Source organism: Pleurodeles waltl, chromosome 10 (genome assembly GCF_031143425.1).
Source record: "Pleurodeles waltl isolate 20211129_DDA chromosome 10, aPleWal1.hap1.20221129, whole genome shotgun sequence".
NCBI lineage: Eukaryota > Metazoa > Chordata > Amphibia > Caudata > Salamandridae > Pleurodeles > Pleurodeles waltl.
In genome coordinates, this window is record NC_090449.1 from 497,508,654 (window position 1) to 497,534,992 (window position 26,339).

General features: G+C 45.7%; 1 protein-coding gene across 2 annotated transcripts in view; it reads right to left on the minus strand.

Annotated features, from left to right (window-relative positions):
• The window catches only part of DHX30 (DExH-box helicase 30), a 501,635-nt gene that overhangs the window by 10,464 nt on the left and 464,832 nt on the right, over positions 1–26,339 (minus strand). For both annotated transcript variants that reach the window (XM_069210866.1, XM_069210867.1), the window contains one exon: positions 10,621–10,760. In XM_069210866.1, the coding sequence (XP_069066967.1) occupies positions 10,621–10,760 (140 nt within the window). The remainder of the gene's footprint in view (positions 1–10,620; positions 10,761–26,339) is intronic.

Here is a 26,339-nt window from a genome sequence, read left to right on the forward strand (position 1 = left end):
ACAAGCACAAGTTACAGACCAGATGCTGATCCGTATACAGATACTTGTTATGGCATTTTGGACAGAAGCGGAATGGGGTCCGTTCCATCAGCCTTGAATTCACACGTGGCCGGGACGACCAGGCCCCGACGGGGGATCGGAAAAACCCCGAAGGGCCACCGGAACTCTTCTAAATTCGGTGTCGATCTGCTGTAACTAACCCGATACCGAACGCAAACAATACCGAAGTTTTTTCCGAGAGTCTAACTAACTTTCCGACCCGAAACACAGAGTGAAAAGGAACACGTCCGAACCCGATGGCGGAAAAAAAACAATCTAAGATGGAGTCGACGCCCATGCGCAATGGAGTCGAAATGGGAGGAGTCCCTCGGTCTCGTGACTCGAAAAGACTTCTTCGAAGAAAAACAACTTGTAACACTCCGAGCCCAACACCAGATGGCGGGATGTGCACAGCATGTGTATCTGCAGCTACACATGCCATCGAACATATATATATATATATATATATATATATGGAAAATGTCACTTCCCCAGTGTACATCTGTTCGTGGCATGAGACGCTGCAAATTCACATGCTGTGCATTATCCTGCCATCTAGTGTTGGGCTCGGAGTGTTACAAGTTGTTTTTCTTCGAAGAAGTCTTTTCGAGTCACAAGACTGAGGGACTCCTCCCTATCGGCTCCATTGCGCATGGGCGTCGACTCCATCTTAGATTGTTTTCCCCGCAGAGGGTGAGGTAGGAGTTGTGTATATAGTAAAGGTGCCCATGCAATGGAGTAAGTATGTATGTACAAAATGTGTATAAGAATAGTATATATTTACAAATTTACAGGTTTTATTCAACTTATAACGGCTACAGGCTCCCGGGGAGGCGGGAGGGCGCATGTGAATCTGCAGCGTCTCATGCCACGAACAGATGTACACTGGGTAAGTGACATTTTCCATTCAATGGCATGTGTAGCTGCAGTTACACATGCTGTGCATAGACTAGTAAGCAGTAATCTCCCCAATAGCGGTGGCTTAGCCTGTAGGAGTTGAAGTTGTTTGAAATAATGTTCGTAATACAGCCTGTCCTACTGTGGCTTGTAGTGCTGTTAACACATCTACACAGTAATGTTTTGTGAATGTATGAGGCGTAGACCATGTGGCTGCCTTACAAATTTCTGTCATAGGTATATTCCCTAAAAAAGCCATTGTGGCGCCTTTTTCCCTAGTGGAATGCGCCTTTGGTGTAATAGGTAGATCCCTTTTTGCTTTAATATAGCAGGTTTGAATGCATTTCGCTATCCATCTAGCAATGCCTTGCTTGGATATAGGATTCCCTGCATGAGGTTTTTGGAAGGCTACAAATAATTGTTTTGCAAAACTGTTTTGTTCTGTCAATGTAATACATTAGTGCTCTTTTGATGTCTAACGTATGTAAGGCTCTTTCTGCTACCGAGTCTGGTTGTGGAAAAAAGACTGGGAGTTACACTATTTGGTTTAGGTGGAATGGTGATATAACTTTTGGTAAGAATTTTGGATTTGTACGGAGAACCACTTTATGTTTATATATTTGTATAAAGGGTTCTTGTATAGTAAATGCTTGTATTTCGCTTACTCTTCTAAGAGAAGTGATGGCTATCAGGAAGGCGACCTTCCAAGTTAAGTATTGTATTTCACAAGAGTGCATGGGTTCAAATGGTGGTCCCATGAGTCGTGTTAATACAATACTGAGGTTCCATGAAGGGACTGGTGGTGTTCTCGGGGGTATGATTCTTTTTAAACCTTCCATAAATGCTTTGATGATTGGGATTCGAAAGAGTGATGCTGAATGTTTAATCTGCGGATAGGCAGAGATTGCTGTGAGATGTATTTTAATAGAAGAGAATGCTAGGTTAGATTTTTGTAAGTGTAACAGGTAACTTACAATGTTTTTTGCGGAAGAATGTAGTGGTTGAATTTTATTATTGTGGCAGTAGTAAACAAATCTTTTCCATTTGTTTGCATAACAATGTTTTGTAGTAGGTTTCCTAGCTTGTTTAATGACCTCCATACATTCTTGTGTAAGGTCTAAGGCGGTCATTCTGACCCTGGCGGTAGACTACCGCCAGGGCCGGGGACCGCGGATGCACCGCCAACAGGCTGGCGGTGCAAACGGGAAACCGGCGGTGTCCCGCCGGTTTCCCGCTGCCCTTGGGAATCCTCCATGGCAGCGCTGCAGGCAGCGCCGCCATGGGGATTCCGACCCCCTTACCGCCAGAACCTGGCTGGCGGTAACGGGTGTCGCGGGGCCCCTGGGGGCCCCTGCAGTACCCATGCCACTGGCATGGGCACTGCAGGGGCCCCCTAACAGGGCCCCACCAAGATTTTCAGTGTCTGCCAAGCAGACACTGAAAATCGCGACGGGTGCAACTGCACCCGTCGCACCCCTTCCACTCCGCCGGCTCCATTCGGAGCCGGCATCCTCATGGAAGGGGGTTTCCCGCTGGGCTGGCGGGCGGCCTTCTGGCGGTCGCCCGCCAGCCCAGCGGGAAACTCAGAATTACCGCGGCGGTCTTTTGACCGCGCAGCGGTATTCTGACGGCGGGACTTTGGCGGGCGGCCTCCGCCGCCCGCCAAAGTCAGAATGACCGCCTAAGTGTCCAAATTCTAAGACTTCAGGAGCCAGATTGCTAGATTGAGCGATGCTGGATTCGGGTGTCTGATCTGTTGTTTGTGTTGAGTTAACAGATCTGGTCTGTTTGGTAGTTTGATGTGAGGTACTACTGATAGGTCCAACAGTGTTGTGTACAACGGTTGGCGAGCCCAAGTTGGTGCTATGAGTATTAGTTTGAGTCTGTTTTGACTCAGTTTGTTTACCAGATAAGGAATGAGTGGGAGAGGGGGAAAAGTGTAAGCAAATATCCCTGACCAACTCATCCATAACGCATTGCCCTTGGACAGAGGGTGTGGGTACCTGGACGCAAAGTTTTGGCATTTTGCGTTTTCTTTTGTTGCGAATATGTCGATTTTTGGTGTTCCCCAACGTAGAAAGAAATCTTGTAGGATCTGGGGATGAATCTCCCATTTGTGTGTGTGTTGATGATCTCGACTGAGATTGTCTGCTAACTGGTTTTGAATCCCTGGGATGTATTGTGCTATTAGGCGAATGTGATTGTGAATCGCCCAATGCCAAATCTTTTGTGCTAAGAGACACAGTTGTGACGAGTGAGTCCCTCCTTGGTTGTTTAGGTAATACATTGTCGTCATGTTGTCTGTTTTGACAAGAATGTGTTTGTGGGCTATCAGTGGTTGAAATGCTTTCAATGCTAGAAACACTGCCAACAGTTCTAAATGATTTATATGCAGTTGTTTTTGTTGAACGTCCCATTGTCCCTGTATATTGTGCTGGTTGAGGTGTGCTCCCCACCCCATCATGGAAGCATCTGTTGTGATCACGTATTGAGGCACTGGGTCTTGAAATGGCCGCCCTTGGTTTAAATTGATAGGGTTCCACCATTGAAGCGAGAAGTGTGTCTGGCGGTCTATCAACACTAGATCTTGGAGTTGACCCTGTGCTTGTGTCCACTGTGTTGCTAGGCACTGTTGTAAGGGCCGCATGTGTAGTCTTGTGTTTGAGACAATGGCTATGCATGAAGACATCATGCCTAGAAGTTTCATTACAAACCTTACTTGGTAGTGTTGGTTTGGGTGCATGTTTAATATTATATTTTGGAAGGCTTGTACTCTTTGTGGACTTGGAGTGGAAATCGCCTTTTGTGTGTCGAGTGTTGCTCCCAAGTATTGTTGTATTTGGGAGGGTTCTAGATGTGATTTTTGGTAATTTATAGAGAACCCTAGTTTGTGTAGAGTTTCTATAACGTATTGTGTGTGAAGCAGACACTGTTGTTGAGTGCTGGTTTTTATTAACCAGTCGTCTAAGTAGGGGAATACGTGCATGTGCTGTCTCCTTATATGAGCGGCTACTACTGCAAGGCATTTTGTGAATACCCTTGGGGCAGTTGTTATCCCAAATGGTAACACCTTGAATTGGTAATGTACTCCCTGTATTACAAACCTTAAGTATTTCCTGAGAGAAGGATGTATGGGTATATGGAAATATGCATCCTTTAGATCTAACGTTGACATGTAGTCCTGTTTTTTGAGTAAGGGAATCACGTCTTTAAGTGTTACCATGTGGACGTGATCTGATTTGATGTAGAGATTCAGAGTTCTGAGGTCTAATATGGGTCTCAACGTTTTGTCTTTCTTTGGAATTAGGAAGTACAGGGAGTAGACACCTGTATCTTTTTGATGTTTGGGCACTAGTTCTATTGCTTTTTTTTGTAACAATGCTTGAACTTCTAGCTGTAACAGGTCTAAGTGTTGGTTGGACATATTGTGTGCTTTTGGGGGGCACACCTGGTGGGAAATTTATGAATTCTATGCAATAACCATGTTGGATAATGGCTAGGACCCATGCATCCGTAGTTGTGTTTGCCCAGTTGTGGTAGTATGCGGTAAGTCTCCCCCCCACTGGTGTTGAGTGGTGGGGATTTGTGACATTGAAGTCACTGTTTGGCTTGAGGGGTTTTAGGGCTTTGGAATTTCCCCCTTGGTTTTGGGAATTGTCCACCCCTGTATGATCCTCGAAAACCACCTCTTTGGTACTGGCCCTGATATGTGGGTCTGGCTTGTGAGATGGAAGGCTCTGTGGTTTGGGAACGAAACCCCCCTCTAAATTGTGGCCTTCTAAAAGTGCCTCTGTTCTGTGGGGAGTAGAGCACGCCCATGGCTTTGGCCGTGTCTGTGTTCTTTTTGAGTTTTTCGATTACCGTATCCACCCAAACAATTGTTCCTGGTTGAACGGCATATTTAGCACAGTTTGCTGGATTTCCGGTTTAAAACCTGAGCTCCGTAGCCATGCATGCCTACGAATGGTTACCGCAGTGTTCACTGTCCGTGCTGCTGTGTCTGCTGAGTCCAATGCAGACCTTATTTGGTTGTTGGAAATCGCTTGTCCTTCCTCAACAAACTGTTGGGCACGCTTTTGGTGTTCCTTGGGCAAGTGCTGTATTATATGTTGCATCTCGTCCCAGTGTGCCCTGTCGTAGCGAGCCAGTAGAGCCTGCGAATTGGCAATCCGCCATTGATTGGCTGCCTGTGCTGCCACCCGCTTGCCTGCAGCATCGAACGTCCGACTTTCCTTGTTGGGCGGTGGTGCATCTCCTGACGACTGGGAGTTTGCCCTTTTTCTGGCTGCTCCCACGACCACCGAATCTGGTGTTAGTTGCTGTGTTATAAACACAGGGTCCGTTGGGGGGAGGCTTATATTTCTTCTCCACCCTAGGCGTGATGGCTCTGCCTTTTACTGGGTCCTGGAACACCTGTTTGGCGTGCTTTAGCATGCCTGGGAGCATTGGCAAACTTTGGTAAGAGCTGTGATTGGATGCCAGGGTATTAAATAAGAAGTCGTCTTCTATCGGCTCCGCATGCCTTGCTACATTATGGAAAGTAGCTGCCCTTGATACCACCTGCATATATGTAGTGCTGTCCTCTGGTGGTGACGGCCTTGCTGGGTAGCAATCGGGACTGTTGTCAGAGACCGGTTGTAGGAAGTTGGCTCTGTATGTACTATTTCAAAGTAAGAAATAGCATGCACAGAGTCCAAAGGTTCCCCTTAGAGGTAAGATAGTGGCAAAAAGAGATAATTCTAATGCTCTATTTTGTGGTAGTGTGGTCGAGCAGTAGGCTTATCAGAGGGTAGTGTTAAGCATTTGTTGTACACACACAGGCAATAAATGAGGAACACACACTCAAAGACAATTCCAGGCCAATAGGTTTTTGTATAGAAAAATATCTTTTCTTAGTTTATTTTAAGAACCACAGGTTCAAGATTTACAAACAATACTTTAAATGAAAGGTATTTCACTTAGGAACTTTAGGAACTTTGAATTAGAAAAATAGCATATACAGTTTTCACACAAATGGCAATAAGCTATTTTAAAACTGGACACAGTGCAATCTTTAACAGTTCCTGGGGGAGGTAAGTGTTTGTTAGTTTTGCAGGTAAGTAAACCACCTACAGGGTTCAAAGTTGGGTCCAAGGTAGCCCACCGTTGGGGGTTCAGGGCAACCCCAAAGTTACCACACCAGCAGCTCAAGGCCGGTCAGGTGCAGAGGTCAAAGTGGTGCCCAAAACGCATAGGCTTCAATGGAGAAGGGGGTGCCCCGGTTCCAGTCTGCCAGCAGGTAAGTACCCGCGTCTTCGGAGGGCAGACCAGGGGGGTTTTGTAGGGCACCGGGGGTGGGGGGGGACACAAGTCAGCACACAAAGTACACCCTCCGCGGGAGGGTGCAGTGTACAAACAGGCGTCGGACTTGCAATGTAATCCAATGGGAGACCTAGGGGTCTCTTCAGCGATGCAGGCATGCAAGGGGGGGGGGCTCCTTGGGGTAGCCACCACCTGGGCAAGGGAGAGGGCCACCTGGGGGTCGCTCCTGCACTGGAGGTCGGATCCTTCAGGTCCTGGGGGCTGCGGGTGCAGTGTCCTTACCAGGCGTCGGGTCTTTCAAGCAGGCAGTCGCGGTCAGGGGGAGCCTCTGGATTCCCTCTGCAGGCGTCGCTGTGGGGGCTCAGGGGGGTCAACTCTGGCTACTCACGGGCTCGCAGTCGCCGGGGAGTCCTCCCTGTAGTGTTTGTTCTCCACAAGTCGAGCTGGGGGTGTCGGGTGCAGAGTGCAAAGTCTCACGCTTCCGGTGGGAAACGTGTGTTCTTTCAAAGTTGCTTCTTTGTTGCAAATTTGCAGTCTTTGTGGAGCAGAGCCGCTGTCTTCGGGAGTTCTGGGCACTTTTAGATGCAGAGTAGTCCTCTGAGGCTTCAGAGGTCACTGGACCCTGTGGAACACGTCGCTGGAGCAGTTCTTTCGAAGCTAATTCCTGCTCAAATCTGTGCCTTAGCATTTGGCTGGAAAGTCCATGCTCTTCTGTGTAGGAGCCTGTTTTCGGCTCTGAGGCTGCATGTTTCAACACCGATGGTTTTGGTACGCTCTTTTTCGGCTCCGCAGAAATCTTTTTAATTTTGGGGGTGTCGAACTCTCGGCGTTGAGTTGTTTCGGAGCCGGTATCTCGACCGGAGTCAGATGTCTTCGGCTCTTGAGAGGCCTTTTTCGGTGCCGATGTTTGGTCACTGTGTTTTCGGGTTAAGCCATGGCCTGTTGGCGGTGGTATCCCCTTGGCCTTTATAATTTTGGAGTGAGTCTTGGACGGGGCAGATTTACTCACAGTTTTTGGCTGCGCCTTCGGCTGCTCTGTTTCAGAGTCGTCCGAGTCCGATGCGTGAATGGAGAATCTCTCCTCTTCCTCGACGTCGATCTGTTCGGCCAGTGTCTACGCCATCTGAAGTCTTCTGGCTCTTCGATCGGGTAGGGCCTTCTTCGATTGAAATGCCCGGCAGGGCTCGCAAGTATCCTCCCTGTGTTCTGGTGATAGACACAGATTACAGACCAAGTGTTGGTCTGTATAAGGATACTTTGCGTGGCAATTCGGGCAGAAGCGGAAGGGGGTCCGGTCCATGAGTTTCGACGATGGACGCGGTCGGGCTGACTAGGCCCCGCTGAAGAGTGGAAGCCCCGAAGGGCCGCCGGAGTGCTTCTTGTTTCGGTGTCGATATACTAACACTAGACCGGTACCGAGCGCAAACATTACCGTCAAATTTTCCGATAAATAGCTAACTTTCCTGAATCGAAATACGGAGCGAAGAGGAACACGTCCGAACCCGATGGCGGAAAGAAAACAATCTAAGATGGAGTCGACGCCCATGCGCAATGGAGCCGAAAGGGAGGAGTCCCTCGGTCTCGTGACTTGAAAAGACTTCTTCGAAGAAAAACAACGTGTAACACTCCGAGCCCAACACTAGATGGCAGGATAATGCACAGCATGTGTATCTGCAGCTACACATGCCATCGAACATATATTCACTAAAACTAAGGTTACAGTGACATTAAAGTTAGGGAAGTATGTCAGTGACAACATAATGCTATGAACTCAAAACAAAAAACGGAAATTCATCAGTTATAGTTAGCAGAGCTAACCATAACTTGCACCCAGAGGCACGCCTCCCTGAACCTTATTCGGCCCATGGGACTTCATACACCAAGGCAAAGTTCCACTCCCGTGACAAGTAAATCTCACCTAGCATTGCTGCAATATCAATTACCAAGGTCACACACAACTTTCAAGTACCTAGGCATACAAATTTATCACTCCATAGCCGACCTAAAAGAGGGCAATCTCGACAGAGTGCTGAGATCCACCCGCGGTTCGCTGCCATTTTGGTTCTCACTCCCCCTATCCCTTATGGGTCGGGTAGCTATAGCCAAAATGCTCATCCTACCCAGGTTTCTATACTACTTTACGGCCCCTCCCGTTATCCTTACCATGTTCGTTCTTTCACAAGCCGCACTCCCTACTGACGGACCTGCTCTGGGGCAGGGACAGACGCAGAGTGGCACCATCTATAACACAATACCCACAGAAAGCAGGAGGATTGGGCATGCCAAACTTCTAACTATATTATGCTGCGGGGCAGTTGCTCTGGCTTACTACATGGCTTAGTGTACCTCCACTCCCAGAAAGTAAAGCATTGCGCGCATACACTGCACCACAAATGATCCTAACTTCACTGCTGGCTGGCCCTCACCGCCCGCCGTTAAAGTCCATTCTGCTAGAAGCAGCAAGATTTTGTTGGCGCAGATACATTCAAGGCAAGTCCCCCTCACCTCCTTACTCCCCTCTATTGCCGCTGACTCAATTACTGGGGGCCCAAGCTTTCTCACTACACCATGATACACGCGTCATACGTACACTAAACGTGGGGGATTATTACTCAAGTTCTACAATGTGCACCTTCAAAGAACTTGTAGCTGCAGGGATCATGCACTCAGGAGCCTTCTTGACATACAGTGCTACCAAAAGTCTACTTACTAATCTATGGGGCCCCGGCAATAACAAACCACATGAATCCCATCTGCTCACCGCAATCCTTACTATAGGAGAAGCAAAAAGCATCGTAACTAAATTTTACAAAGGGCTCCTAACAGAGGCTTGCCCGGACCTGACACGTGCAAAAGCACGATGGGACGCCGTCCTCTCAACACCATTATCACAAAAAGCCTGGGACGCAGCCCTCACACTGATCAAGACAGTATCCCGCAACACCAGACTACGGTACACCCAATTTAATTATGTCCACCACTCATTTATCTTCGGCCCGCATTCAAAGGATATATCCAAACACAAACCCAGTGTGCCCTAGATGTGCCACTTCAGCGGCTGACTTACCACATGGTCTGGAGCTGCCACTCAATTAATACGGCTTGGCAACAAATCACTGACATCACAACAGATATCGCGGACCATACTCTTACACCCACACCTGAATCCTGTTTACTCGGCATACGCCACCGAGCTAAGGATAGCAAACACCTCCACAGACTTATAGACTTAGCATTCGCAGTCTTTAAACGCCTGACTGCCATGCACTGGAAGGCCCGCACGCTCCCCCACATACTGTCTGGCTTTGCAACCTGCTTAGCCGCTCGCAAGCTGAGGCGCAGACACTACGCCAACTACAACAGAAGGGCCTGATACAGGGCAGTGCCGAAATCTGGGACATTTATATGGTGAGCATAGAAGCCAGGGATGATGCATCCCCTCCCTGAGTTCCTCAGCACCCTGGAATTACCTCCCTGTTTAATATTTATATTTCGCACCGCCCCCCCCCACCTTGCCCCTTAATTATTCAGACCTGACACCTTCGTATCCTATCTCAGTACAGCAACGTACTGCCTAAAGGTGGCTATCCCCTTGTCAGCGACCCCACGGAACTGGTATCTTGTCTCGCTCAATATCGCCTTGGACGCTGGACGTCCCTTTGTTCCCCCGAACCCTGTCAACGGCTCCACAGCTTATTTACACACACATAGTTGATGTGCCCCCCCCCCTTTACCCCCGCCCCTCCGACTGGTGTAGCCCATACCTACTTTTGAAATTAGCACGCGCATGTTGGTATTCAGACGTGACCCTAACCACCAGTTACACAGTTTTAAGTTGTATTCCGGCACAACACAATGCAATAGCACCGTACTAGATTATAAAAGTATGTAGATGGACTGTAAAATCCTTAACAGTGTATTGTATTGATGTTTATGCACAATGTTTAATAAACAGATAAAAATAAAAAAAAAGCCAAGGTTCCAATGATTAAGGGGAGGGGGGCATGCGGATCGTGTCCCAAGACCTTCATGGGCCAGAGGTCCCCATCTCCTGGAGCCAATAGCTGAATTGCATAAAACGGCACTAACGTTCTTAGCAAGTCAAAAAAGGCATTTGCTATGGAAAGGACTACCACTGGGTTTTGAGATATAGCATCCTGCCATTATTTAGTTTTCTAAACATTAGTAAGGAAGCACTGCAGACCTTCCATGGGTCCATGGACCTGGCATTAAGAACCACTGGTCTATTCACCACTACAATACGCTTGAGCTATATGGATGGCAAACTAATAAACTCGGATAGGGTAAGTCATGCATCAGAGTCTGTTACTTTATCTTTCTAGAGCCTAGCATGTCTTTCTATGGTGCTTGTCTGTGGCTCACCTCGTACTTGGATTTTGCTGTCAGCCATTAACAACACAGCCAAAGGGTGCACCATGGAAGAATCGCGGACAAACACATTTCCATTCGACTTAACTGCCATGAAGTACGTCATCCAGGAACTCCACATGCTTTGTACATCTCTGGAAAGAAGCATCAGATAGTCTTGTTAATTGAAGAAACTTGGACTGCAATGGTAGAAAAGGACAGGTCAATCTATACAGCCTGCATGGTGCTCAGGCCAAGGACACAAGGTTCCACCTTTTAGCATACCCATCTTTAAGACCAATTTACTACTCGTTTTAATCTTAATTTTAGAACTTGTGTTCAACATCTTGATATTCTGTCTTTTTATAGATTCTAATTTGTTTCTCTCCGTTGCTCCCATCATGGATCAACTGATGGTAAGACACATTTTTTTGGATTGAGACAGGAAGGAAACCACCAAAGGAGAAACACAAAACCAGTGCAATGAAGTCAATAAATTAAGGATTTAAACTGATAAAATTACTGAATGATAAAGCCAAAGTAAACATCAAACTATATATGGGTTAAAGTGTATTGGGGTATTTTCTCTTTAAAATGTTAATGACAAAAATAAAAGCAACTAGTGTACTTATCCAAATCAAAATTTGAATGCAGTATTACAAAATGCCAGTTTTGGAAGTCTGGAACCAAATTCCCAACAGACAACCTAACAAACAGCTACAAATACTTTGGAAAAGATCGACTAAGGTGGCCTACAGTTAAGATTTTATTTGCTTGAATGCTGTACTATCAGGTTACCCACCCCAAAACCATCCCTATAGTGGCGCCTACAGGTAGGAAAGACAGACTGTCTCTCATATCAAGTTAACAGCTTACATATTTCAACAATGCCTCCATACATCATCATGGGCAGTCAAATCTAGACACTGTGGATACAGCAAATGATCTAGAAGGCGCCTTCTCCTAAATCAACTGCTACATCTTCCCAACTACTCTTTCTCCTCCAGTAGCTAACATTGTTCAACTGTCTAGGTGCCATCCACATATCCCCAGTCCACGTCTGTTTCAATAATAAACCTAAAATTCACCTTTTTCGCGAGATTAGGTCAATGAATAGTAGCTAAGTCACATCTCTACATATTAAAGAGGTAAAACTATGTTTTTAAATGCGTAATGCCTGTTGTTCTTATGTTTTTTCGGGACAGACCGAACACACAGAATTGTATTTAAAATCATGCACCATATTAAGAGATCCCCACCTGCCCGGGGGGGGGTGGGAGGGGGGGGAAATCTCCATACCCGGCTCCATTTAATAAAAAAGCAAATCCAGGATAACCCTGACCTGGATATAATTGCAGTCACAATAAAGGTGTCCTGTAAGTAAAAGAGTCAGCCATAAATAACACCATTTGGGAGAGGCCAGTCAGTAAACCTTCCCCACAATGCTCATTAAGAGGAAAACATGATTAGCACTGCGTGAAAATGAGCAGTTCAAAAGACAAATAGCTGTATTTAACAACTATGTATACGCAGGAACTAACTAGTTCGAGTTGCAAGATATAAAAAAAATAATGGAAGCTACAGTGAAGTGCTCGGGGTATCAGGTGTCACAAATAGTCGTGCAAGGTTAAAGTAACACAACAGGCAGCAATAATATAGACTGTATCCTAAATAAATTGAATCTTTGGCAAAGCTCTTGCAGCCAGAGCAGTTACAAAAACAATCACATCTGTAGACATTTGGACCCCAAGAATCGGTTTTGATTATTATTGAGCCCTAATCAAGAAATGTAAACAACTAAACAAAAAACAGCAAAGGCTAATGAAGATGTTCAGAGACTCCAGGTGAAACAAAAGCCCTCCAAGTGCAAGGAAGTAATGCTTAATTTGTATAGAAATTAGCAAAAGTAAACGGAGCACAAAGTGTGAAAAATAAACGTGGACAAGGATTAACCTCAGAAAATGTTTTTAGTGTAAAAAGAAAGTGTTAAAAAGTGCACACTCGGGTTGGTTAGTCTTAGTCCAGGGACACAAAAAAGGAGTGTAGGAGGCTGGCCTGGCTTGTAGTGGGTACCAGAGGTACTCACACCTTGTGCCAGGTCCAGTTATCCCTTATTAGTGTAGAAGAGGTGTTTCTAGCTGCTAAGGCTGATAGAAGGTAGCTATGGAAAAGCAGCTTAGGCTGAACTAGGGGCCTATCCCTACCCTTTCCAGTGAAAGATAGTCACAATATAGCAGCCCACTGCCTTTGAGGGACCCCCTGTACCATACAGGCCCTCTCAAGTGCAGAAAACCACTTGTTGATGTCATTCCCCTCCTTGTAAGGGGGGGACTATCTTGTGCAGATTCCTGGAATCATGCTCTCTAACAGGATTACTATCAGGAATACTGCTGCTGCCACCAAGGGGTCCAAACCCCAATCTCTGTCTCTCCTTCTCCAGGTCTAGGGATTCCCTATCTAAGGCCAGCTGTTGCTGTTTAAGCTTCAGTCTGGTCTCTACAACCCTCAACTTTTTGAGTTCCCCTTTTAACATGTTGTCTTCAGGGTGGGTGGGTTGGGAATGCTTGGACACAGAAGATACATTGGAAACAACAGAGGGGGATCTGTCCCTAACTGACTGAACCCTAGCAACTTGGCCTCTAGGAATAAAGACTTCCCTACTGTGATGGGAACCTCCATTACTACCAACATTACTGGGTGTCTTGTTAGAGGGCAAATCCTGATCAGAACCCTCCCTACCTCCCTCAAGGAGATCCCCTGAGTCAGATTGGGAACCTTCTATTAACCTCTCATTTGAAGTGCCTGCTTGGGACTCATCATTCACAATAAGCATGTTAAACAGAAATTCTTTGGTAGGGTTCTTTCCTATCACTAAACCTCTCTCTAAGCAGAGACTCCTTTGGCTCTTATCATTCAAATTGTCATAAGTATTATTGACCATTTTAAGAGTAGAATCCTCTGTAGACATGATAGTAAAAGGTTTAGAAATAGTGAGAAGGAAGAAAAAGTTTCAGAACTTTTTAAGGAACAGAGAAAAAAACCTTTTCTAACTTTTTAGAAACATTTAGAAGTTTTAGAATACTTTTCAGAACTTTGTAAAAAGTTTAAGAGGAGAAAAGCAAAACTTTTTGGTTAGGTGTATTGTATTGTATTGTAATCGTATTTATATAGCGCTTACTACCCCTGACTGAACTGTTTTGTATATTATTCTCTTATGAAAAGTACACAATGACAAAGTGGTAAGTAGTTACAAGTACTTATCCCACCTCTGCACAACCAATGTAGGAGGCTGGCCTCGCTTGTAGTGGGTATCAGAGGTACTTACACCTTGTGCCAGGTCCAGTTATCCCTTATTAGTGTAGAAGAGGTGTTTCTAGCAGCTAAGGCTGATAGAAGGTAGCTATGGCAAAGCAGCTTAGGCTGAACTAGGAGACATGTAAAGTTCCTACTATACCACTGGTGTCATATGCACAATATCTTAAGAAAACACAATACACAGAAGTACTAAAAAGGTACTTTATTTTTATGACAATATGCCAAAAGTATCTCAGTGAGTACCCTCAGTATGAGGATAAGATATATACACAAGATATATGTACACAAGCCAAAATTATGCAGGTAATAGCAAGAAAAGTAATGCAAACAGTGTAGAATTACAATAGATTGCAATAGGAGCACATAGGTATAGGGGCAACACAAACCATATACTCCAAAAGTGGAATGCAAACCATGAATGGACCTCAGACCTATGTGAGCTTGTAGAGGGTCGCTGGGACTGTAAGAAAACAGTGAGGGTTAGAAAAATAGCCCACCCCAAGACCCTGAAAGGTAGGTGTAAAGTGCACCTACTACCCCCAGAGAGCACAGAAGTCGTGATAGGGGGATTCTGCAGGAAGAACAAACACCAGCAATGCAACAACAGTGGATTTCCGGACCTGAGTACCTGTAAGACAAGGGGCCCAAGTCCAATAGTCGCGACAGTGTCGAGAGTGGGCAGGAGCCCAGGAAATGCAGCTGAGGGTGCAAGGAAGCTGCCACCTGTTGGAAGAAGCTTGGAGTTCTGCAAGAAAGAAGAGGACTAGGAACTTCTCCTTTGGAGGATGGATGTCCCACGTTGCGATGAAGCTTGAAGAGGTGTTCCCACGCAGAAAGACCGCAAACAAGCCTTGCTAGCTGCAAGGGTCGCGGTAGAGGTTTTTGGGTGCTGCTGTGGCCCAGGAGGGACCAGGATGTCACCACTTGGAGGAGGAGACAGAGGGGGCGCCCAGAAACTCAGGGAGCCCTCACAGAAGTAGGCAGCACCCGCAAAAGTATCTGAACAGGCACTTGGAAGGAAAGTGAACCAGAGTCCACCCGAAGTCACAAAAGGGAGTCCCACGACACCGGAGGACAACTCAGAAGGTTGTGCACTGCAGGAAGGAGTGTCGGGACCCAGGCTTGGCTGTGCACAAAGGAAATCCTGGAAGAGTGCATAGGAGCCGGAGCAGCTGCAAAACATGCGGTACCCAGCAATGCAGTCTAGCGTGGGGAGGCAAGGACTTATCTCCACCAAACTTGGACTGAAGAGTCACTGGACTGTGGGAGTCACTTGGACAGAGTTGCTGAGTTCCAGGGACCACGCTCGTCAGGATGAGAGGGGACCCAGAGGACCAGTGTTGCAGTCTGTTGGTGCCTGCGTTAGCAGGGGGAAGATTCTGTCGACCCACAGGAGATTTCTTCAGAGCTCCTGGTGCAGGGAGGAGGCAAGCTACCCCCAGAGCATGCACCACCTGGAAACAGTTGAGAAAGCCGGCAGGATGAGGCGATACAAGGTTGCTAGTAGTCGTCTTGCTACTTTGTTGCGGTTTTGCAGGCATCCTGAGCAGTCAGCGGTCGATCCTTTGGCAGAAGGTGAAGAGGGAGATGCAGAGGAACTCTGATGAGCTCTTACAATCGTTATCTAAAGAATTCCCCGAAGCAGAGACCCTAAATAGCCAGAAAAGGAGGTTTGGCTACCTAGGAAGGAGGATTGGTTACCAAGAGAGGTACGAGCCTATCAGAAGGAGCCTCTGACGTCACCTGCTGGCACTGGCCACTCAGAGCAGTCTAGTGTGCCACAAACACCTCTGTTTCCAAGATGGCAGAGGTTTGGTACACACTGGAGCAGCTCTGGGCACCTCCCTTGGGAGTTGCATGTCAGGGGAGTGGTCACTCCCCTTTCCTTTGTCCAGTTTTGCGCGAGAGCAGGGCTGGGGGATCCCTGAACTGGTGTAGACTGGCTTATGCAGAGATGGGCACCATCTGTGCCCATCAAAGCCTTTCCAGAGGCTGGGGGAGGCTATTCCTCCCCAGCCCTGACACCTATTCCCAAAGGGAGACTGTGTTACGCCCTCTCTCAGAGGAAGTCCTTTGTTCTGCCTTCCTGGGCCAGGGCTGCCCGGACCCCAGGAGGGCAGAAACCTATCTGAGGGGTTGGCAGCAGCAGCAGCTGCAGTGGAGACCATGGAAAGGCAGTTTGGCAGTACCCGGGTACTATGCTAGAGACCCGGGGGATCATGGAATTGTCCCCCCAATGCCAGCATGGCATTGGGGTGACAATTCCATGATCTTAGACATGTTACATGGCCATGTTCGGAGTTACCATTGTGACGCTGTACATAGGTAGTGACCTATGTGTAGTGCACGCATGTAATGGTGTCCCCGCACTCACAAAGTCCGGGGAATTGGCCCTGAACAATGTGGGGGCACCTTGGCTAGTGCCAGGGTGCCCACACACTAAGTAACTTAGCACCCAACCTTTACCAGGTAAAGGTTAGACATATAGGTGACTTATAAGTTACTTAAGTGCAGTGGTAAATGGCTGTGAAATAACGTGGACGTTACTTCACGCAGGCTGCAATGGCAGGCCTGTGTAAGAATTGTCAGAGCTCCCTATGGGTGGCAAAAGAAATGCTGCAGCCCATAGGGATCTCCTGGAACCCCAATACCCTGGGTACCTCAGCACCATAGACTAGGTAATTATATGGGTGTACCAGTATGCCAATGTGAATTGGTAAATTTAGTCACTAGCCTGTTAGTGATAAATTTGGAAAGCAGAGAGAGCATAACCACTGAGGTTCTGGTTAGCAGAGCCTCAGTGAGACAGTTAGGCATCACACAGGGAACACATACAGGGCACATACTTATGAGCACTGGGGCCCTGCCTGGCAGGGTCCCAGTGACAGACTAAAACAACATATATACAGTGAAATATGGGGGCAACATGCCAGGCAAGATGGTACTTTCCTACAAGGAGGTGAGGAGTATGAATGTCATCCAGACATCTGGCTGTAAGAGCACTGGCACTGATTAAAACTATTTAGTACACAGTTAGGTGAAAAATAATATCAAGTAGTCCAAAATTGTGTTTTATCACTGTCTTTTATCTTTGGTTAACCGTATATCATTAAAAGTAACCCATGCGATACACTGAGCGCTGCTTGTCACTTTATGCCCTGATTTTTCGTAGCTAGTACCCTATCTGATAGAGACTGCTAGTTGCAGATTCCTTACCTGAAAAGTTTCCCTGTCGTCAAACTGGATCCAGAGATTTTTCTTCAAGCTGTATCCTTGATCACGGTCAGTTGACTCTGCATCAGCCATTGATGTCGAAGTCATACATAGGCGCCATTTCAGTTTCTTTTCATGACTTTCCGTGCCAGAAGCGCAAAGCCAGAACTAGGGCCTTGAAAGGGAGTTCCTGTCCCTAGAAATCTGTTCACACAGCACGGAGGAAGAGTGGCTCGGTAAGGAATCTCCTACTAGAATGTGTCTACCAGAAAATTTGTTACTGATGTCAGTTCTTTACTTTACACGCCAGCCTATGCACAGATCCAGAGAAAAGCTACCCTCAGTCGTTTTTTTACTGACTTTTCGATGCTTTTGCTGCTTATTTTTGCCATTCTTGGTGGGTTGAGATGTATTCCTGTAAGACGTAAGACCGGATTCAAGCCGTGTGACTCCTGTCACCATATGATGTCAGTGACGGATCTGCACATTGGGGGCTGGTGGTGTCTGGAGCACGACCACAACACAAAGTTGTGCTCCAACTGCCGGACCATGAACCCGAAGGCTTTGAGAGAGCGGTTCCTAAAGCTCATGGCGGCAGGCTCTGCGTTGCTTCCAGTCTTGCTCGAGAGGAAGGTGACAAGACCATTTGCGGAGCCCTCACCACTCATCTTCATCTCACTCCAAGTCCTCTGGACCTTTAGTTCATCAGAAGAGGAAGTCGAAGAAGAACACGAGTCCTTCAATTTCACCACATCGCTCTGCTGATGGTACATGGGACGAGTGTCATCCTTGTAGGCCTCTGTCCTCGTAGCCTGCTTCAGGGTCGGCTCTGCGCCCCCCCTAGTTTCTAGGAACAGGAGCCACCCCTGCCCAACTCAGGGAGTTTTATGAGGATGTATGCCTCATACTTGGGCAAACCGAGCCTCCCGTGATGCCCTCAGGCCCAGTAAGGTTGGTAGGGGCCCCCACAGGTTCCACACCAGCAGCTTCTGCCTCAGCTCAGGTCCTGAGGAGGCCCGGGCCATTCACTCCCAAGCTGTTGCTGACTGGAGAGACGCAGCCAAGTTATCGATTCGATGTGGACTGGACACCACTGATTGCCTGGGCAGATCAGTTGCGTCTTCAGTGGCCCTTCGTTGCCACGCTTGGTTGAGGACTTCTGGCTTTGCGGGGGATGTTCAGTAATCACTTATGGACATGCCCTTCGATGGCACCTGTCTCTTCAGAAACAAAGCAGAATCAGCACTCGATCACTTCAAGGAGTCCAGGGTTACGGCTCAGTCTCTTGGCCTCACAGCTGCTCCTTGCACCTCTCAGTACACTTTTCGCCCCTTTTGTGGCTACAGAAGGGGTGCCTAACCGCATCCATTTCCCTCCAGACACAGTGGTGCATATATTGCCCAGCCTTTGCTTGGCTGAGGACAAGACGTCCAACATCCCAATGGATCAGGGAGCCTGGGGTCGGCCCAGTCCACCACTCTCCCCGCTGCAGCCTCCAAACCTTTCTAGTCCATCATCTTATCACAGACTAGTTGGAGGCAGGATTCGCCATCACCTGCCCCACTGGGAGTCCATCATGACGGACAGGTGGGTTTTGCAAATAGTCCGAAGGGGCTCCCATTCAGAATTATTCCTCCATCTATGTCACCATCCTACGATCTGATGACGGAGGATCACTTGGCACTTCTCGGCTAGAAGGTTGCCTTCTTTATGGCCAAGGGAGCCATAGAGAGGGTCCCTGTGCCAGAAGTAGGAAAGTAGGATGTGGTTGTTATTCCTGCTACTATCTAGTGCCCAAAAAGGACAAGGGCCTTCGTCCTATCCTAGACCTCCGGGCCCTCAACCTCTTCCTAAGGAATGAGAAGTTCAAAATGTTTACTCTGGTTCAGGTTCTTTCTGCCCTGGAGACTGGATGGTAGTGTTGGACTTGCAGGACGCCTATTTTCATATTCCCATCCTGCCTGCCCAAAGATGTAACCAGCGGTTTATGGTAGGTCACAAGCACTTTCAGTTCACAGTGCTCCGCTTTGGTCTTACCAGCGCCCCTCGGGTGTTCACGAAAGTGATGGCGGCAGTTGCAGCTCATCTGCGCCGGCTAGGTGTTTCAATATTCCCCCCACCTCTACGGCTGGCTGTTGAAGGCAGGCTCGCCCCAGGCAGTCATCTCTTCCCCCCTAGACTACGGCAAACCTTCTTCCTTTGCTGGCGTTCACTTTAAATGTGCCGAAGTCACACCTGACTCCCTCTCAGACACTCCTTTTCATTGGAGCTGTTCTGGAAAGTGCAGTTTAGGGCCTATCCTCCCAAGTGGCAAGTCCAGGATATATATTCAGGCTATGATACCGATGTTTTAGCCTCTATAAGTGGTCACGCCATTTGATGTAGGTCAATCTTGCCTACTTTTTACACACCCCTACATACTTCTTATGAGGAAGAGAGACTCCACTGTCTGGATCCAAAAAGAGTGTTGGCGTTCTACCTCAGTCGTACCAAAGGCTTCCGGGTGGACCATCAACTCTTTGTGGATTATGTGGCTTCGAAGAAAGGACAGGTGGTACAGAAGAGAACCATCTCTAGATTGGTTGTTCTCCGCCTCACAATTTGCTACGCTTTGGCTAAAAAGCAACCCCCTGAGGCTTTCTTACCACTCACTCAACCAGAGCAACAGCTGCAACCACTCTCCATTAGCAAGCAGAGTTCCAGTCCTGGACATCTGTTAGGCAGCAACATGGGCCTTCCTGCACACGTTCACCAAACAATAATGCCTGAACAGTCCGGTCCGTAGGGATGGCTATTTTGTCTGTTCAGTCCTGCAGGGCTTCCTCGTATGATCTTGGTTCGCAGATCCTCCTACGGGGATGGTATTGCATGGGTATCTATTCTAAGGTAAGGAATCTTCAACTTAAGTCTCTATCAGAGGAACAAGTTACTGACTTTCACTAACGAATTATCTGGTAGAGACATATTCTAGATGCAGATTCCTTAGCGACCCACCCACTCTGCTAACTGATTTCTAGGGACAGGGACTCCCTTTCAAGGCCCTAGTTCTGGCGCACCAGCCTCAGTGTTCTTCATGGTGCCACGCTTCTACTGTGTAAAGTCGTGAAAAGAAACTGAAGTCAGAACGCCAGGATGGTGCCTATATACAACCATGACATCATCATGGTGACCACAACGCTAATGATGGACGTGAAGTCGACTGACACCACCTGACTTCTTAAAGAAAAATCTCTGGATCCAGTCTGATGCCTGGGTAAAATCTAAGGTAAGTAATCTGCAAATAGAATACCTCTCTATCAGAGAATTACTGAAGGTAAGTAACTTGTTTATTCCGCTATATGACTGTTTCTCTTATAAATAGCATTTGTTACTCAGCTCTCTGGCTTTTAGTCTGTTTATGTTCATACAGTGTTTATCACGGTCTTTCATAATGAGCATGGTGGAAATCTTTTGTATGTCCCCTACCAAATGGTTTAATTTATGACAACTACATTCCCTTTCAGGACCCCCTCGTTTTCACTAACATCTATCCATTGAAGGAAATAATCCTTAGCCCAGAAAGTGTTATGTTTGATTCACAAGCTCAGCAAAGTGTTTTGTTCTGTAAGAACAAATACCCAAACCGGGGGGTTGTTTTGCAGATTAAAATAATAATGGCCATGATATGCAAAGAGTATTCTCCATAATTGTGGGGGCTAGTGTGCTATCTCCTTACCAAACGTCAATGTCTTACATGGCAGTCCCTAAATTAGATGGCCAAGGTGTCCGTAGAGTTCCCCCACCTCTAATTAGGGTGGGGAAACAACACGTTAGGCAGTATATTGTAACTTCCATGTAATGGCCACTGCACTGTTCGGGCAAACTCACCCTCCAGTCTTTCCCCTTGTTCCCTATGTAAGGCAATCCTTGGATTAAAACGAGTAAGGCCTTCTCAGAAAACCATTTTGGAGATTCTTTTTAAAATGTTAGAATTTGACAACCATCCTAGCTCTGCTCCATAAAGTGTACTCATCTCTCCTGGTAAGCAGTAAGGAAAGATGTAACTGCATAGCCCCAACATTTGAAATTGTAGATAGACAGGTACTCTGGGTGTATTTAATAAACTAATTTGACTCTTCAATTCTTGGAAAGATAAGACACTTGTTGCAGATCAAAACTCTAGGAAACTAAATTCTGCAACAACCTTTTAGCTTTTTCCTTCAAGACTGAACTGCCACCTTAATCTGAGATGTCATCCTTTTGGAAGTATTTTTCATTAGCTGTTATTCATGTAATCTAGAATTTATTTATGTCACTTGTTACACGTGAAAACTACCCAGGGGGCATCCTGGAACTAAAAGGACAATTCCTGAAGTGGAGATCAAATGAGAGGAAGAGAGATTGTAAACAAACAAGCAGTGGACTAATCACATATGAATTGATGAGGTTAAGCGTTTTGTAAACATGAGTAAATCATAGATGGCTCTGACATCAGCTGGCAGTGAATTCCATGTCCTAGCACATGCAAACCAAGAAAGCACGGCCTCCCGTATTCGCAGATTGAGATCTTAAAGATCTTGCAGGGGCGCAGGGTTTAATTAGACTTTGCAAACAATTAGTGTGGGTCGGAGAATGATGGATAGCTTAGTGACACAGAGTCAGTGATTTAAGCAGCCATGGCTCTTAATAGGTGGCCAATGTATATAATTTAGCTGACCTGAAATATGTGTATGTTCACTAAGGCGAAGTATACAACTGGCTGTTGAATTCTGAATGCGTTGTAATCTTGCAAACAGATAAGCAGGGAGGCCCAAGTAAAGGGAATTACAAAATTCAAGCTGCAAGCTAATAACCACCTGGACCACAGGCTTCCTACTAGATTCAGGTAAAAGTGGTAGAACCTTTAACAAGGTACAGAAGAGATGAGAAAACAACTAATGATAATTTATTGATCTGATTTTTTTTTTAAAAAGATTCAAATTAAAAATGATTCTCAGAATTGAACAGTATCAATGGAGAATGACAGTGATCCCAGTACGACAAGTCATCAACAAAACAAACAGATCAAAAGCAATAGTAAAGTTTTGTCTGCACTGAGGTAAAGTGAGTTTGTGGTCATCCAAATCATGACTGATAGTAGACAATCTTAATGCTTACGAAATTGCCTTTATCAGAACTGCCAAGGCGAGTAATTAGTTGTGTATCGTCAGCTTAAGAACAAAAGGAAACCCTGTGGTAGTGGATTAGTGTGGGAAAGGAGGCAACATAGATATTAAACATGGTAGGATTAAGAACCAACACTTTAGGCACTCCACATTCTACCCCTTTAAAGTCTGAGGTAAGAGAATCAATGATAATGCTTCAGTGTGGTCCATTAAAAGAAAGAAATAGCCATTTAAGGGCCCAGCCTCTGATCTCAGCGCTATCCAAATGTTTAATCAGTGTATGGTGAAACACTCTTTCAAAGGCAGCAGACAAATCATGAATATTAAAATTGCAGCACTAGGATCGTACAAATCTGATCAGCTACTGAAAAAAGAACTGTTTCAGTGTTCTTTGTGTGAAAGTCGGGTTTAGCATAATCCAGGATATGTTAGCCTCCACAATTTTAGTGAGATGAGACCTGACAAAGCTTTCAGCAATTTCAGCCACCAAAAGACAACACAGAGATTGAACAGTAATTGGAAGAAATTGTGCAATCCAGGTTGTTTTTGTTTTCAACAAAAATATTAACTATGACTCTTTCCAAAGATGAAGGAATCCTACCATATTCAAAGAATAGATTGGGAAGAGCAGTTATATGATATTTGCCAAAAAGGCACAAGCACTTCATAATACTTGGGGGCAGGTGGACTCCATAGTAGTTCTAGAAGTGAGGTTGTGACATCTGGAGAGTATATGGTCAGTTGTGACTGTTACAAAAGCTAATTTACAATTAGAGGGAGTCTGATCTGTCAGAGATTTGAAGTCAATGTTTCTTTACAAATCTGATAAAAGAAGGTCGTTCACCTTCATCTCAAGTACCAGTTTAATCTTAAAAATTGTATGCGGAAAGACGTTTGAGAGGCGGTCAACAAAGTGCTTGGGACGCCATTGGTTGAGACATGTTAATTCTAATATTCTTCTCGGTGAAATAAAGTTCAAAAGCCATTAATCAGTTACAAAGGGCATTTTCTCTCGTGGTAATCTGATCTGAATCATCAGCAAATAAGAAATAACCTCCTCTCCAGGTTTTGAATATGTGGTGTAACTAAGTGCAAAACCTTGGTTGTACGTTGAAGACTAAATCAGACATTACATTTTCTGATTAACCACTTAGTTTCACAACTATTCTTGTTAGATGTATAAAAAGCGTAGGAAATACTTTCACTGTTTGATCACTGTGTACTGGTGGCGGTCCCGTAAGCTCTTAAGGAATATCACCTTAGGATCCCAAAACACAGCTGCCTGCAGATAATATGCTGCCATAAGCAACTGCTAAATGGAATCTAATTAAGGAGATAACTTTAACTTTAATAAAATATAGAAAAAAGCGTCTTCCAGTACATCTTTTATGGAACTTCTGTGTGGCATCTTCATAAAGGCACAAAAAAAAGTAGTTCAACAAACAGATCGCAAAAGTGAGAACTTCCATGCCAAAAGGTACCAGCAGCCCATATAGGCAAAGAGGCAAAAAAAAACAAAAAAAAACCTTTTGCCTCAGGCACTTGACCTCCATGAAGAAGCATTAAACTGGCCGGACAGGAAAGGTTGGGGATGATTAAAAGGAAAACAGCCACTCCTGGTGTCCGTAGTCCTGGAGCGTACCATGCACTCCCCCCCTGCCCCCCAAACCATAGTCACAGGAAAGCTGATGATCAAGTCAGGAGTTTTGGCAATGACTCAAAGTCCCCAGCCATGTAAAGCTTTTGAACTTCTAATGACACCTAAGAGTCATGCCTGTAGAAAGTACTAAACTCAAAAAGCAAGTTTGCCCTCTCTACGTGGTGACATCTAAGCCCAGGGAAGCATATTCACTAAAAAGTTGGCAACCATCAAAGGCCTCACCCACAAGTAAGAACATTTGCCTGGACATCTCTACGAAGGCAAAGGCGTACATCCAATCTTGCTTATGAAGATGCACAGAAGAGCCCACAGACCCTCCTACCAAGTCCAAGCTATCAAGACTGGTCATAAAAAGTTGTATAATGGTCACAAAGCCACCTGAACCACTTCAGCAAAGTGTTCTGTCAAATGGTCCAGTAAAAGGAAACCATCACTATGCCATTTACCAAAGAACATGGCATGCCTCAAGAAATTTCACCTACTCGTTATTGCGAGTCATATTTGATCAAGTCGAGCTATATTTAGGGCCTATTCGCCCATTCTGGCGAGTTGACAAAGAGCAGGTGTTCTGTTCAGTCAAAGCGAGGAGCAATAAAGATGCCTTTACATCTTGTTTTTATCTTGGCACATTTGCTCTTTGTTGAGAGACAGAGGTCAGAAGTCAGTTTATGATTACTTCTCCTTCTCTGACTGCAGAGTTCCAATATTCTGTAAAGTGAACTGTCTGACCTGCTGTACGAAGTGCGAAATTATAGGGTGTAAGGTACCAGGTTTTTCCTAACACACATTTAAATGGCTAACAAGTCACCAGTACAAACATTTCAAAATATATTTCAGTAGTTGTGAAAGTCCATTTTTGTACTACTTTGTGATGAAAACATATTTTAAGAGGATGAAAAGCAAATCAAAACACTTAACTTGGTGATGAACAAATTATAAATATGTTTTCTGAAACATCATTTTCACAGATTATTGTTAATACACTATATAGTTTTATTAGTAAATCTGCAAGGTGTTTGGAAGGTTTTTGGCCATTTCGTGGAAATGTATTGTCTGTAAATGACAGTGCGCTACCACATCATGCATTAGTAATATATTTAATACAAGTTAAACATTCAGTGAGAAACACTCCTGCCCCTGCCATGATGGCAATGTTATTAGTAAAATGAGAGGCAAGTCAGGGATCACCTGTGCCCTATATGTGGGCTAGATTCTTATTACACATGGAGCAAACATTAGTCTTTTCAACCAACCAAAAGAGTTTTGTACGGCAGAAATGTTAAACTCACATATTTGAAGGTGCATGCATATGTGAGAATGAAGAAAAAGGCAAGTCTGTAAAATAAAGTATCTGCCAATTGTCACACAATTTGAGACAAGTTCACGGGTTACGTACATTACAGTTAAGTTGGATAGATTATTCAAGTTAACGGACATTCAGGTCTAGCAATATTTTTATGATTTTTCGAGGCTGCAAGGGAAATCAACAGGCATTTGTAGTTGCAGGAATGATGGGCCATGCTTCACACAGAAAACTTCTTTGCTACTGAAGAAATCCACTAAACTGTCTGAAATGGAGGGGGTGAAAAAGGGGCCTCTACTAACTCCCTTGGATTAGAGGACAAAAGTAATGGGTCATTTGTAGCAGGGCAATGATGAACAACCGGACAGTGAATGGTCCGTACAGCAGCTCATTTAACCCCAACAGGATTGATAAAGTCTAACATAGCCTCATCAAAGTGCTCAAATATGGAGCAGCTAGAACTGGGAGAAAGTCACAAAATGTGTTTTAATCTCTGCAGCTGGCAAGGGGAAAACCTAGGACCCCCACCACTTTACCTAACACCACCTTAGAAGAGAGAACATCCTTTGAGGGGACTGCTGAGAAACAGTCAGAGGAAACCTTAAGTTAACATTTAATTCACTGGGGTACTGTGTTTCTGGACCTCAGAGCCCTTGGTGGAAACTGTAGCATGGACTTTTAGGAAGTCCACAGCAGACCTACCCTGTGTGTTCTAATTAATTAAAACTCAGACTAACTCCAGACAGTTCTGAGAATTAAGCTGTTGGCTACATCAGTACTGGTATTTACCTCAAAACTAGAGGGAATGTCTTCAGGTGCAAAATAGAGGATGTTTAAGCTAGAATGATGTCAGAAGTAGCAGTAGGGTGAACTAGCACTGGTGTCTGGGCTGCAAGCAGACTCAGGAAGGTCCTGCAAGTGCTTTAGGGCCTGTGGACACACCAGAGTTAGTCAGCAGAGTGTGCAACACAGTCAACAAAGTCTGGGTGAAAGCTGTCACTTAGGTGGGTGTACTGACCGGAGTGAATCTAGCAGTCCCAGACACCAAGCAGAACGGAGCCAGGCACCAGTATCACAATCATGCCCACAAAGTTAGGAA